Genomic DNA, 13,529 nt, shown 5'->3' with positions numbered 1-13,529 from the left:
GAAGTGCATATCTGAGTAGTTCTTTCTTGGAATCATTGTGAATCAGGAGCAGGTGAAAAAGCGCCATTGGAAGAAGCTTGTAGCTGCTACGGCAAGCCACAAATTCCCTGCTCTGCTGCCTTCTGATGCATCCGCTTGTATGGCTAGATAGTTCCAATATTGCTTGCCAATTTTGTTGCACCAGTAATGTTTAGTTGGGGATGTAAGCTAGCAGCAGAGTGTGTAAAGAAATGGATGTCGGGAAGTAGGAGCGGGCTTACTCTGCACCAACAGTACCGCCCACGAGGCAAATTTCTAATGAACTACTGCTGTTCTGCAGACATTTAAACAACTTTTGAGATTTTATCTATTTAGAAATATATTTTTCTTTATGTAGCCTGCCCACATTTCTTTATCAACGGACAAACACATGCAAAAACACGAAGTGCAATCTTCAACTGCAGGTCATTTTAATACAAGTTAAAAAAAAACATAAATATAAAAATTAAGCCCTTTGATTCTTGATTTTCTATCCAGAACATATCAGTTTTTGTCAGTGTTAGGGAGTTATCATAAACACATTTGCTATCAAACACAGATGTAATCCCGAGATTGCAGCTAATGGTCAAAAGAAATCCAAATATACTTCCTCTTTTGGCTTTTTTCCCATCAGGTGTTGCCACAGTGAAACAGCCACTCTTTTGAGGACGAGCCACATGGTTAACTTGGCAATGTTTTATGCTGGATGCCCTTCCTGACGCAACCCTCTCAATTCATCTGGGCTTGGGACCGGCACAGAAGTAGAGAAGGGAATAGGGAGCAGCACAGATTTGAACCCTGGTTTCATGGACTGAAGGCGCCGGAAACCAGCACGAGCTAAACCGGCTCCCCTTAAAAGAAATCCAAATACTTCGGGGTAATTTTAGATCAGACACTAAGTTTCAAAGGTCATATCAAAAAGTTACACAACACTAATACAATATAATCTATCAAAATTTAGATCCATAAGAAACTCTCTTACCTTTGAAGCATCAAGTACATACTTAAATGCAATGATCATCCTCCCATTTCTGTAATCTATCACATCCTGGTGTCAAACATGAAAAACAGTCAAAAAACCACTCAAATTATTGTATTAAAAATGCCCTGAAGATCCATGCCCAAAAAACCACAGCACTACCATCAATGTTATGTACTTGCTAAATATTGTATTCTGATATTTGAAACCTTGAACCTATTCAAATGTGTGCTTAGTTTATAAAATTATGTGCATCGCTTCTGACCCCCTCTGAAAATGTTTGCAACTCTCTATTCTAAAAACACTGTGAGTAACCCTGTCTGTCACCCAGGGGTGAGTGTAGCATTCCTAAATGTAAAACTCAGTTTTACTCATGAGTCAGTAAAACGCCCTTTCCTTGAAGTGATCCTGACTATGTACAAATTCCCATACATTCTCATTCTTACCAAAGCGCTGGTTATTGAGTAAAAGCAAGCTTCCAGACATAAGTAAATTCAGAGAGTCTCTACGTATGTTGTTATGAACAGGTGTGGTAGAGCAGTATGTTAGAATGGTTCTGATTAAAAGTGTAATGAATAGAAGAAAATATTCATTTACTTGGTCTGGAGCTTTCCTCTGTTTCTGTAAATCTGCTCTGTTTGTTTTTGGGTTGAAAATATCGTCACATTATCCCACTCTGTTGAATTTCAACAGTTTTTTAAAAATTAATTTGCTTTTATTTTTTCTTAATTTTCCAGGAACTACAGGTGGAAATCAACAAAATTTGCGAGAACCTGCCACAGGTTCATGTTTCATGCGATCAATGTTCTTTTATTCCTTTGTACATTGTCCTTGTTCTACGTATATAAATAAACTCTAAACTCTAATTTGTTACTAGATATAGAATCTGCAAAAAGAACAATCCTTTTTGCTACAAGATACAATCTGGTATGTAGATACAATCATCCATACTTTAAACACCTTTTCAGATAAGACTAAATCAATCAAAGAACGTGTGAGTATGAAGTGCAGTGTGATAAATTTATTAAGCTAATTTCTGCTGCTTTACCAGTTTAACACTACTGATTGTATCATGCTTTCATAGTCCTTTTGACCACTCAAAAGGGGAATTCATAGCTTCAAAACCAAAAGGATAATAAAGGGGCTTTTAAAAAGTTGAGTTTTGTCTCTTAATATGGCAGAGTTTTTATGAACCCTTACTACATTCACTCTAATATTATGAACTATATTAAGAAAGAAATTAAATGTTTCACTTTTTAAGTTTCAATGTTGCATCAGTCCGAATGCAAGACAGAAATATAGAATACAAAAATTATAACATTGTGTAAACAACAAGAAAACTTTAAATTCAATTTCCACCATGATACTATAGCCCGCCAAAGAAACGTTCCTAAAAATGTGTTTAATTTGTTTTTTCAAAAACTTCTAAGGCTTTTATTTTGGTAACAAACTATTATGTCAAACTAACAGTTTTAATTGTTTTGAAGGTATATTTTTTTTTACAAATAATGAACTCAAGAAAAGTAAAACAAGTTATTGAAATGATAAATCTTTATATGATTTTAAATTTAAGTAAAAACAACATTTCAGCAAAACATTTCCCTTTTTTTTTGTTTCCAAAACATGGGTTTTAGGGAAGTGTGGATCAGGAGAACTGCATACTTTGTGTTTCTGTCACTGAAGGGAATGTTACTCAATACAGTTCATAACCTTTGTTACATCAAATATTCATATATTTTTATGGTTTTCTTTTATTTATTGAATAAATTCTGGTCATTTTGAACTAACTCTTTTCCCTCCAAAGGTTAGCAAATGCTAAGACAAACATCTGACAAATACATAAATAATTCACATTTTTTTCAGTTGGCGTCATGTGATATGTCAAAACTCAAAGGTAGACTACAATTTTTCACCATTTTGTTAGTGTTACCAACAAAAACCAAGAAAAAGGAACAAATCTTTTCTTAAATATATAAAACATACATTGTCATTATTTAGTACAGGACTTTTATTATTATTATCATTATTATATTTTTGTGCTTTTTTTCTCATTACCTTCACTGTTGTTCAAAACTGCAGCAAGACAGGATCTTACATGGGCAGCCCTGAAATTTTTGTGGTAATTTTTAACCGGAACACTGATCAGGAAGCAGAAGGGAGAAGTTGAGTATCGGAGCAAGACGCAAAAACCCCGAGTTCACATTGGCTTCAACATCAAAAGAATCTTGTGAGTATTTCTATGTCTTTCTGTCTTTGCTTCTTATATTTACGGTTTATGGGAAAAAAATGTTTTGCTAATTCGTTTTTCAGGGGAAGCAACCATGGATCTGGACTATCCTAATTATGAAGATTATGTGCCTCAAAACGAAACGGAGGAGACCTCAAAATCAACAAAAATCTTCCATTTTGCTGATCCTCAGATTGGTCTAACTCAATTTCTTGTGGCCTTTAACATCCTGATATCCACTCTTGGGATTGCCGGAAACTCGTTAGTGGTTTGGGTTTGCGGATGTAAAATGAAAAGATCAGTTTTAACCACCTGGTACACCTCCCTTGCGATTTCAAATCTTTTATTCTGTGTCTTTTTGCCCTTTGATGTTTTCTACACCATAACCTCAAACTGGCCTTTTGGGGTTGTCTTGTGCAAACTCACTTCATCTGCTCTGTTTCTCAACATGTACAGCAGTGTGTTTGTGTTGGTTCTGATCAGTGCTGATCGATGTGTCCTGGTGTTGTTCCCTGTGTGGGCGCACAACCACCGGACAGTTCGGAAAGCCTCTGGAGTGGTCATCCTGGTGTGGCTCCTGTCTGCACTCTTGACCTTGCCCACGATCGTCTTCCGACAAGTCACAGTCCACGGTTCGGTCACTCAGTGCTACACAGATTATGTGAACCATTCCAGACACACAGCAGTGGCCCTGAGTCGATTCGTCTTTGGCTTTCTGATTCCTTTTCCAGTAATTATCCTCTGCTGCGTGGTGCTTAGTCTTAAGATGAAAGGTTTGACTGTCAGGTCAAGGAAACCTTATAAAATTATGGTGGCACTCATCTTGTCGTTTTTCTGCTGCTGGATGCCTTATCATACCTTCGTCCTCTTGGAGCTGGACTTTAAGAATTATAACTTAGAAATACTTAAAACTGGACTGAAAGTAGGAGCCACCTTGGCTTCGGCTAACAGCTTTGTTTCTCCCATTCTCTACGTTTTTATTGGTAACGACTTCAAGCAAACCCTGAAGAAATCTTTGACATCTAAGATTGAGGAAGCCATGGGCGAGGATCTACGAACTGTTGCCCTTAATAATTCAAGATCCAAGTCCCTGGACATCATCAAATGTTAATTTGATGCACTCATCAATACTAATGTGACAACATCAATAAGGGACATAATAATAATATGTTTGAGTTGAGTCTTTGCTGTTATTCCGATTCTACTGGACTAAACATTACATTTGATCACTGTACTTGACTGCTGCTATTAGATCTTGAATGTTCTGCCTATATAAACAAAAAAGGCTACAAACAAATCAATACATTTTGGTAATTTTTACATTTGTTTTGGGTTGATTACCAAATTGAAATATAACTAAAGATGAATAAAAACGTTTTTTTTCCCTTGATGAAAACAGTCAAATTGAGACATAAAGAAAAAACTGTGATAAATTGTGTTTTTATTTTTTAAATATATACAAAAAAATGTTTAAAGTGTACAAAAAAGCTGCTTTATGACTTTGAAAAAATAAATGTAAAAAAAATGTGAATACAAATTTGAATGTAAAGTTTTGTTCAGGTGAAATTAATTGTTTTAGAGCAATACAGATTGATAAAAACTACATTTAAAAACTTTTTCTGTTTCATTCTTGAGTTACACATTACACTACACAAATTTGTCTTTTTTGATTAACAGTTAAAATTGAAACCATGTTTTTTTGCTGTATATTCTAGTAAAAAAACTATCACTGTTGTCATTTTTTCTATATTTCCAGGGGCGCAAAAAGTAGGTATGCAGCACATGATTGGTATGGGGGCGCCGGCCAAAGGGGGCGCCAAACCGATGTTATTACAATTATTTATAGTCCGTATTTTTTAATTTCCCACCTGTTTGTGCACTTATATTTACATGATATGGTCAGTAACAGAAGCACATCGTAACTGATTGGGTGCCCCCACGGCAGTTTTCATAATAAATAAATAAAATCATGCATTAGCAAGACGTTCAATTTATTTTAAACATGAAATAATTGTTGGTTGGCCATATGATTTAGTGGAGAAGAACACAGACAAGAGGTGAAGGAGACAGACGTGAGGTTGGTGATGCATCTGATATACAAGAGAGCAGAAATGACTTCAGGTAGGAATAATTAAACTATTGAAGTCACAAAAACCTAGATGCTCATTCTGGTTTAAGCTTCTGCTGACCACCTGTTCACTTATTTTAGGAAAACAAGTGCAGACATACATGACAAGTCAGTCCCAACAGAGAAGAATAAGGAGAGAGGTTCAGATGATGATGATGATAGAGAGAAAGAGAGACGATCAGCTGATGATGAAGAGGGAGAAGAACAGAGAGGTGCAGAGGAGAGAGCCGGGGCCAGGCTTTACTCAGAAGATCCTTCTGAATGAGCTTCACCACACAAATTTGGGGAATCATTGAGGCAATACACGGTTGTAAATAGCTCACTAAAATATTCTGATACTCCAAGATCAGATAAGAAGTAATGAGATGTACACAGTTAAACAATAAAGGTGTTGTTTAGATAGCTTTAGGAGGGGTGGATGAGATGTTTTTTTAATGTGCATTTATGTCTGTGTGCGTGGGGGGGGGGGGGGGGGGGGTAATGAGGCCGCATGTGAAATTAGGTAGTTGCGCCCCTGTTTATTTCTTCAAGGTTTTTATTACGTTTATGATTTTTTTTTAAATGTATGCACGCTAAAAACTTCTCGGTTATTTAAAGAAAAGTTTTAAACTTTTTTCTATAAAGTTCGTTTTAAAGAAATTATTAAGGGTTGTTGGCTATTTCGTGAATATTCTGCCCCGCCTTCTTTCTTTTGACCAGGAACTAACTTGTCGCGTGCTTGTGAAGCAGCGGATATGACGTCACATCATGTAAGAATATTTTTCCTAACTCAGAACTTCAACTTATGGTTTGCCGCTGTGATTCAATTTGGACGTAGATATCAGACTGGTTTATAATTTAAACTGTTTTTCTGTAGTACTTTTTATTGTTTGTTTATTTTCGTAGTAAAGTATACGTCAGTGGGTAAAAACCCGTCTTTACGGCTTTGTTTGCTAGCATTAGCCTGGAATTAAACGGACCGAGCGACCAACTGCGAAAATTCATTGAAACTCCGTGACTCATTGTCTTCGTTTGCTATCCAGTGGGGCCTTCATATGTGCGAGTTTTGAGGCAAGTTCGTTAGTGTTGGCTGTGAGGATCCAGATTTGATTATGGCCGCGGCTGCCCCCTCAGCCCCAGCCTCTGGCTCCACGGCTGAAAGCACAACTTCGGGATCGAGCAGCTCGGCCGCAGCGGAGGGAGGCAGCCAGGACAGCACCTTCGAGTGTAACATCTGCCTGGACACCGCGAAAGATGCTGTGATCAGTCTTTGCGGACACCTCTTCTGGTAAGTTACCAGCTATTCTTTACTATGTTTACATGGTTGAAATTCCTCCTAGTATTTGTTTGAGACTGTAGTTCTGCATGTGTAACAAGTAAAATACATGAATGTAAACATCAGTAAAGCAAACACACCAAAAAAAATTCCCCATATAGCTATACAACTGTGTTCTGTTGCCTTTTGGTCTCAAAAGTATAATTAAATTGTAAGGGTTAGGATCGTTAATGTTATCAACAGTCCTTGGGAACCCCCACTTCTTTTGGGTGCCCTCCTCCTGGGCAGGGGTGCCTGGCCCCGCTTTGCCCTCTCCTGGACCTCCCATGGGCTGGGTGGGTGGCTGCCTGGAGCATGGGGTGGGTCTCCCTTGGGTGGGGGGATGCTCAGAAACGAACTCCTGGGTGGTGGGCTGCTCATCTGGGGCTTGGGTGCTCTCCTATTGGGGGGCTATTCTTCTGGTCGGGCTGGGCCTTGCACTCTCTTTTCCCCTTTGCCTCCCTGCTGTCTGGCATTGGGGGGGGGCTGTGGCGATCCTGCTGGCCCTGGCCTGGGTGGCAGATGTGATTGCCCGGCCGGCAGTTTTTCTTTATCTGCTATATCATGCGGGAGTTGGGGGTCCTGACTACCACTGCTGCTTCAGCCGGGGTCTTGGGGTGGGGATGACTGGGCACTCTCTCTCTTTTTTTTTTTACATTCCCTCATCCACCTCAGAAGGACATAAACCTCTCTCTTCTTCCCTCTTCTTCTTTTCTGTCCGGTCCAACAAAAAACGGTTTCAAATATATTTAATATAAATAAAGTTAAGTCTAAATTACCGAAGTGGTATATTAAAATATTCATCTTGTGTGTTAGAAGATTCATAACCCCCTGTTGTACCGTAATGTCTGACACAAGAGGCCTTCAGCTCTCATCTGTTTGCTCAGCTGTTGAACAGGAAAAGTAAAAAAAAAAGGATAGTTAAAACCATATTTTTTTCAAGATAAAAATAATAATTTTTTGCATATTTTGCCAGAGAATCTAATCACATGAGAAATTCTCCAAAAACTGCAGGATGATAAATAAAAGGAACTTGAACATATTGTTTTCCTATTGAGTTATGCGTGCTGATAAGATTGTATTTAAAAGAATGTCAATGTTTTTAAGTACAAGGGAGCCAATTAAACTGTGAATAGAGCTTCGTAGAATAGTTTATGAAGCTTATCTGTGGTTAACTCAGATTTTTGACCTGAAGTTGTTTTGTAACATAAAGAAATCAATAGGTTTGGTCATACGACTGAAGAATTTAGCTAAACGTCATGTTACTACTTGCAGCTAACAAACTGATATTTCAGAAGCATCTCTGAAAGTTGTAGTTCTGGAGTTAGATAACTGGTACATCGCCTGTCCGTCCTGGGGAGGATCCCTCCTTCATGTGGACACCCCTGAGAGTTCTTCTTTTTTTACGGAGTCCGTTTGTTTTAGGAGTTTTTCCTTACCATGAAGGAGGGGTCTGAGGGCAGAGATGCCCTGTTTAGTTTAATCTGTTTAGTTGATTCAGTTTAAAATTTTCCTATTGAATTCAATATATTTTTGATCCTTTTATTTTATGTTTACTTTACAATTACTGGTACGAAGCCCATTGAGATAACTGTTGTTGGGATTTTGGGCTGTACAAATAAAATGTAATTGAATTGAAAGCAACAGGAAGCCTCATTGTAAATCTGCGTACAATACCGAAGTGTAGAGACTCACCAGAAATAGACTTCCAAGTTTAAATCAGGTCCTGGGTGTCTTAAGCTGCATAGAAACTTCTAAAATTCCACTATTTTTTCTCAAATTAATGTTTTTGTGTTTTCTGTAAATAAATTCCATATGTTATTTATCTCAGCGACTTCAGTCTTGTGTCGTGCAGCATTTGGGTAGTGTATAAAAAAGGCAGATCCAATGGAACAATAAAGCTTTAGAAAAAAATATGTGTTATTCTGTTTAATGTTTTTTTGTAAAGGGCCAATTCAGTACCAGGTTGTCTTAAAGTTTAGAGAAAGATCAAAGTCTAAAAGTTACATTTTGAATTTTTATAATTTGAATAATAGCACAATTACATTTCCGTGTGTCCTTTATAAACATTTGGCAAATTACATAAGGGAATTTTAAGTGTAATGCTCTGTACAGATCTTCTTTAATCAGGCTTGTATTATTATTTTAATGAATGAAATGTGATCTCTATTCTTTTAACTTCTATAGTTGGCCGTGTTTGCATCAGGTAAGCAGCTTTGTCTTCTTCTCTTAACACTAAGCTCAAGTGGTTTTATTGGCTTTCTAACAACCCTCCTGTCTTCACGCAGTGGTTAGAAACTCGACCCAATAGACAAGTGTGTCCAGTTTGTAAAGCTGGCATCAGCCGGGACAAAGTCATCCCCTTATATGGGAGGGGGAGCACGGGTCAGCAGGATCCCAGGTGGCTATTTAACCTCGAATTTTAGAAATCATGTGAGCAAATTATCAATTTATTAGCACAAAAAAAAGACATGGGACTCTGTTTTGCAGAGAAAGAACCCCCCCTCGACCTCAAGGACAACGGCCTGAGCCAGAGAACCGCGGTGTAAGTATGAGCAGGAATATGTCTGTGTTATTGCATCAAAATAACAAATAAGTTTGTGTAGATTCTTGCCTCATCCATTAACTAAACCACGGAGTCTCATTACACACTAGCAGCTGAGATGCAGCTCTTCCCGTGAGAGTGAGCAGGGATTTTACAACCTGTTGCATCAACGTTAGCTTCCCGTCAGACCCCCTCAGCTGTCACGGCGCTCCTTTCAGGGTTTTCAGGGGTTCGGCTTCGGCGATGGAGGTTTCCAGATGTCGTTCGGAATCGGCGCCTTCCCGTTTGGTATTTTCGCCACGGCCTTCAACATCAACGATGGTCGGCCTCCCCCAGGTAGCTCTCCTGAATGATCTCTGTGTTGTAGCATGAGTCTAAAAAAAACTAACCTGTGGGGTTCTTACTTGACACAGCAGCTCCTGGGACGCCTCAACACACAGACGAACAGTTTCTATCCCGACTCTTCCTATTTGTCGCCCTGGTCATCATGTTCTGGCTGCTGATTGCATGAAGAGGTCGCACAAAGATAAACTGTGACGGATTTGCCTTTTTAGATCTTTTTAGCATTTCTACCTTAGACAAAAAATGAAAATGTAATCATCAGATTTTCAAAAATTACAAAACTCATGAGTATTTAACATCAACCACCAGTCATTGGAAATTCTTCAAAAAACATGCATGCTTGCACTTTCTGCACATGCAAGAAAGCAGCACCAATAAAGAAAAAAGTCCATTTGATTCCTTCCTATTATTTCTCCTCACTGCAGCCCTCATAGATGCAACAGACAGTGTCAGGTTTTGAAGGAAAGACTGTAAATGTTGTGCATGATACTGTAAATGAGAGATTTTAGTCACTACCCGCCCGGATGTTTACAAACTTCTACTCTTTTGTCTGCTTTGTGCAGCCATAATAAATTCACTTTCTCCTTTTAATTTTGGATGATCTTTACTTGCTCAGCTCTGTTTCTCTGTAATTAAATGTAAAAACAAACTGTACATGACAAAACAAAATACTGTTAAATATGTATTAACTTTGCAAAATGTGTATATCCATTAGTGACAGTAAAGCTTTATGAAAAATCAAGTTAGTATCTGTATTTTTTTCCGGTAATTCTGTTGGACTTGTCCAATAAATAACCTGGTTCCATCTCAAAACGTTGTGCTACAAAAGTAAGGAAAAAATAGGTGCTGTTTTTCTGGATATCAGATTGTTCTCGAGTTCACGCTTCCGGTTTTTTCTCCTGAAGCTCCGCCAGTGCAACGTTGAACTCCGCCTCGTACATGATCTGCTGAATCTTCATCTTGGTCTCGCAGCGTTTTTGCGGGGCGAGCCGCTTCAGGGCCGGAACGAAGCTCAGCAGGAAAAGCTCGTCCTCGTCCCGCGACCTGGAGCCGAACGGAACGCCGTCGTCCTTAACCAGCCACTTGGTGGGGGTGTGGGTACCAGAGGGGGAAGGCGGCGACACCGTATCCGACATTAGTTTACGCTTACGGCCAGTGTTGCTCTGTGGGGTATTCTGTGAGCCCGGGGGCATCTTCGCAGCCAGCTGAGTCACCTGATGGTCCGGACACGGCTGGGTCACAAACACCACCTGAGACTTGGATTCAGGTGGTATGGCGGCGAGCTTCAAGTTGCTCTTTGCTGGCTCCAGCGTGGCGCCTTCTGCATCTGGACTCTCAAACTCATCCAAATTCTCCTGGTCTTGTTCACCACAGACGTCCGCCCCACTGCCCCTTGATCCTGTGAACGGGGCAATAAAGTTCATGGATTGTCTGTACCTCCACTTGCTTTGTACAAAGTCTCCTTGCCTCTTGTTCTTTGTCTCCATTCTAACTTCCTTGAGGTATCGGTCTCTCAGGTTTTTCCATTTTCTTTTACAGTCCTCGGCTAAGGAAGGAAAAATATCCATGTCAATAACAAGAAAAATACAATCCCAAAGGGAGGGTTAAATGTAGGAAACATTTTCCACACTTAATTCTAAGTATTCATGGATTTTACAGATTCAAATGAGCAAGTAATTGTTCTTAAACAAAACTGACCTGCATTTATTATTTTTTAATTGACCTCTTTTTGACAATGAAAAAAAAATCAACTGGTATTTTGCCATTTTACAGCTAAACTTTGTAAAGAATTAGTGATTTTTCAAATCATTTGGAAAGTTGTGAGGAATTAGTTCTGAACTGGATTGGATAATCACATTTTTAAAGTAATTTATGATCACTTATTTAATGCCCAAAGGAGTACAAGAAGCCAAATATAAAGTATATTGTTAAAATGTATGTTTGAAGAAAAGGAAAATAAAAATTTTGACATCTCAAAAAGACTAAACGAAGCTGACATCAATATATGGTTAAATGAATATAGATCCATAAATTTGATATGTAAAACAAAATGTGTTTTATATATGCCTATCTATAATAAAAACATTTAGTTTCTATTTTTTAAATGAACAATATGTCCTGAAATGTTAAATCTGCAAGTATTTTTAGAATTTCACTATGCTATCTGTATTACTGCCAAAATATTACTTCCTGTCTCTTTGACTCATAAATGATTGTTTTAAAAAAAAAAATTCTGAGAAACATGATTATAAGTTCCTGCATTGAAAACTAACTAACTTGATTCAACTCAAATAACCCTTTTTGTTTGTTTGTTTGTTTTTAGCCCATTCAGTCCCTGTGTGGTCTGGGGGGGGAAGCGCGCGGGGGGGGCTCCACAGTCTCTTCAAAATAAAAGAATAAAAGAATCACCCGGTAAAAAGCGACCACAGCACGCGGCGCGACAGAAGTTCCGCTTCGGTCCGCCGCACCGAGCCGTATATCCCACCTGCTCCGTCTAGAATGTGCGGTGCGGTAACTAACGGGGCTACGTCGTTTTGCGTGACGCGGCCTGTACGGAGCGGCTGCTACCGCTAGCACGGCACGCGCGTCCGCACCACCAAGGCACGTTTGCAGGGAAAAAAAGATCTACCAAGAGTTAAAAGCAAAATGGGAACTACTTTACCCATAAAAAGCATCGGTGCTTTAAGTGTCTATAATGCTTCCCCGTTAATAGAAGTTGTTTTTTTAAATTGAAGGCAGTGATGAAGTTACAATAAACAAAACATACTTACGTGGGAGACCAAGCGCAATGCTGATGTTTCTCCAAGCGTTTGCCCGACTGTCTGTGCAGCGGTAATTAGGTAAAGTGGCATTGTACAGCTCTGGGTAATGAAACACAGCCAATATCAACTTATCGTCCATCTCGGAACACTGTTGTGCGCTGCTTCTGTTGCGCGGAAGCGGCGAGCTTCTCCCGCCTTTTCCGCCCAGCTGCCGCTTCGCCGCGCGCGTCATCGCGGGCCGCCTGCCGCGCGAGGCTGAGGTGGTGGAGCTCCAACACCACCTGGCTCTGCGCGCCCTTAAGTCACACTAAATCAGTTCTTTAGAGATGAATGCGGTCTCTGGCTGAGAGAAAAGCACTCAATTGTTTATTTTTGCTTTAACAAGGCAGCAATTTTGTAATATAGGTGTCTAGTACTTTATGTTATATGTTGGACACCACATTTTTTCCAAATTTATATGTTGCTGCATTAAAAAGCTATGTTGCAACACAACTTTTATATCTAATAGTCTTCTTTTGAACTTCTGGTATATCCAGAAAAAGTGTCACCAACATGTGCACTAAAATTTAAAAAAACCCACTCCAAGGAAAATTAGGTTCTTGGTGTTTTAAAATATTCTTGCAACATTTTCCTCTTGATGGAGGCCATATATAAAGCAAATTAAGCTTAACGTTGCATTTCTGAGTATTTCATTTTTAAACCAGGAGCAGACGAAAAAATGGTGGAAAAAGCCTATAGCTGTGGGGGTCAAGGGCTGCAAGCTAGCAGGAAATCTTGTAAACAGATGGATGATAGGAAGTGGGGGAAGGCTTACTCTGCAGCAACACCCACAACTCAGAGGCGCATTTCTAATGGACTGTTGTCTCTATATGTCCTAGACAATGATTTTGTCTAAAAACGGCATAATCATAATGATCAAAAGACCATCACAATGGGACTTTAACAAGTAATGGAATGTTATGTTCGGCAATAATTGATAAAAAAAAAGTTTCGTCAATGCCAGTCAGACTGTATAACCCTATTCTGTTTGCATTCAGAGAAGTGATATCATGTGATGGAAGCAGTGTGTAAATATTGGGCATCACTGGATGTAATTTTAAAGGAGGTATTTATAATCTCATAATACTCTGGAACACACTTACATCAGCGGTCTGTCAGAGACAAAGTCCTGCATTTGGAAGTGGAATCACGAAATTGTCCAAGACATCAGAAATTGTGGAAGAAAGAGGAGCTG

The 13,529-nt window shown here is 39.1% G+C and overlaps 3 protein-coding genes across 7 annotated transcripts; 2 read left to right on the top strand and 1 right to left on the bottom strand.

Annotated features, from left to right (window-relative positions):
• The first annotated feature begins 3,099 nt into the window (after window positions 1-3,099).
• LOC101161661 (chemerin-like receptor 1) lies at window positions 3,100-4,840 on the top strand. The gene is made up of 2 exons (XM_004074924.5): window positions 3,100-3,224; window positions 3,308-4,840. The coding sequence occupies exon 2, from the start codon at window positions 3,319-3,321 to the stop codon at window positions 4,333-4,335; it is 1,017 nt and encodes a 338-aa protein (XP_004074972.1). The 5' UTR covers window positions 3,100-3,224; window positions 3,308-3,318; the 3' UTR covers window positions 4,336-4,840.
• A 1,172-nt stretch (window positions 4,841-6,012) lies between these two features.
• Window positions 6,013-10,275, top strand: rnf185 (ring finger protein 185). 5 transcript variants are annotated; one of them, XM_011481824.3, is made up of 7 exons: window positions 6,013-6,101; window positions 6,375-6,619; window positions 8,834-8,852; window positions 8,935-9,047; window positions 9,137-9,191; window positions 9,410-9,527; window positions 9,605-10,275. In XM_011481824.3, the coding sequence occupies exons 2-7, from the start codon at window positions 6,444-6,446 to the stop codon at window positions 9,700-9,702; spliced, it is 579 nt and encodes a 192-aa protein (XP_011480126.1). In that variant the 5' UTR covers window positions 6,013-6,101; window positions 6,375-6,443; the 3' UTR covers window positions 9,703-10,275. The 5 variants fall into 5 exon arrangements, with proteins under 5 accessions (XP_011480126.1, XP_011480127.1, XP_004074838.1 ...); XM_011481825.2 differs by lacking the exon at window positions 6,013-6,101 and having other exon boundaries at window positions 6,102-6,619; window positions 9,608-10,275; XM_004074790.3 differs by lacking the exon at window positions 6,013-6,101 and having other exon boundaries at window positions 6,102-6,619.
• On the bottom strand, window positions 10,112-12,579 carry LOC101161910 (uncharacterized). The gene is made up of 2 exons (XM_004074925.5): window positions 12,305-12,579; window positions 10,112-11,079 (listed from the first exon to the last, which is right to left on the bottom strand). The coding sequence occupies exons 1-2, from the start codon at window positions 12,525-12,527 to the stop codon at window positions 10,412-10,414; spliced, it is 891 nt and encodes a 296-aa protein (XP_004074973.3). The 5' UTR covers window positions 12,528-12,579; the 3' UTR covers window positions 10,112-10,411.
• Window positions 12,580-13,529: the final 950 nt, after the last annotated feature.

This window comes from Oryzias latipes, chromosome 12 (assembly GCF_053564925.1).
Source record: "Oryzias latipes strain Hd-rR chromosome 12, Olatipes_Hd-rR_3.1".
Lineage (NCBI taxonomy): Eukaryota > Metazoa > Chordata > Actinopteri > Beloniformes > Adrianichthyidae > Oryzias > Oryzias latipes.
Note: the sequence above shows the minus strand (reverse complement) of the source record. Positions and strands in the feature narration are given on the sequence as shown.

Excerpts from the sequence above, each read along its gene's own strand:
- LOC101161661 (XM_004074924.5), top strand. The coding sequence starts at position 3,319 with ATGGATCTGGACTATCCTAATTATGAAGATTATGTGCCTCAAAACGAA.
- rnf185 (XM_011481824.3), top strand. The coding sequence starts at position 6,444 with ATGGCCGCGGCTGCCCCCTCAGCCCCAGCCTCTGGCTCCACGGCTGAA. Across the intron at positions 9,192-9,409 it reads CTGAGCCAGAGAACCGCGGT|GGTTTTCAGGGGTTCGGCTT; the intron begins GTAAGTATGAGC and ends CGCTCCTTTCAG. Across the intron at positions 9,528-9,604 it reads CGATGGTCGGCCTCCCCCAG|CAGCTCCTGGGACGCCTCAA; the intron begins GTAGCTCTCCTG and ends TACTTGACACAG.
- LOC101161910 (XM_004074925.5), bottom strand. The coding sequence starts at position 12,527 with ATGACGCGCGCGGCGAAGCGGCAGCTGGGCGGAAAAGGCGGGAGAAGC. Across the intron at positions 11,080-12,304 it reads CATTGCGCTTGGTCTCCCAC|CCGAGGACTGTAAAAGAAAA; the intron begins GTAAGTATGTTT and ends TTCCTTCCTTAG.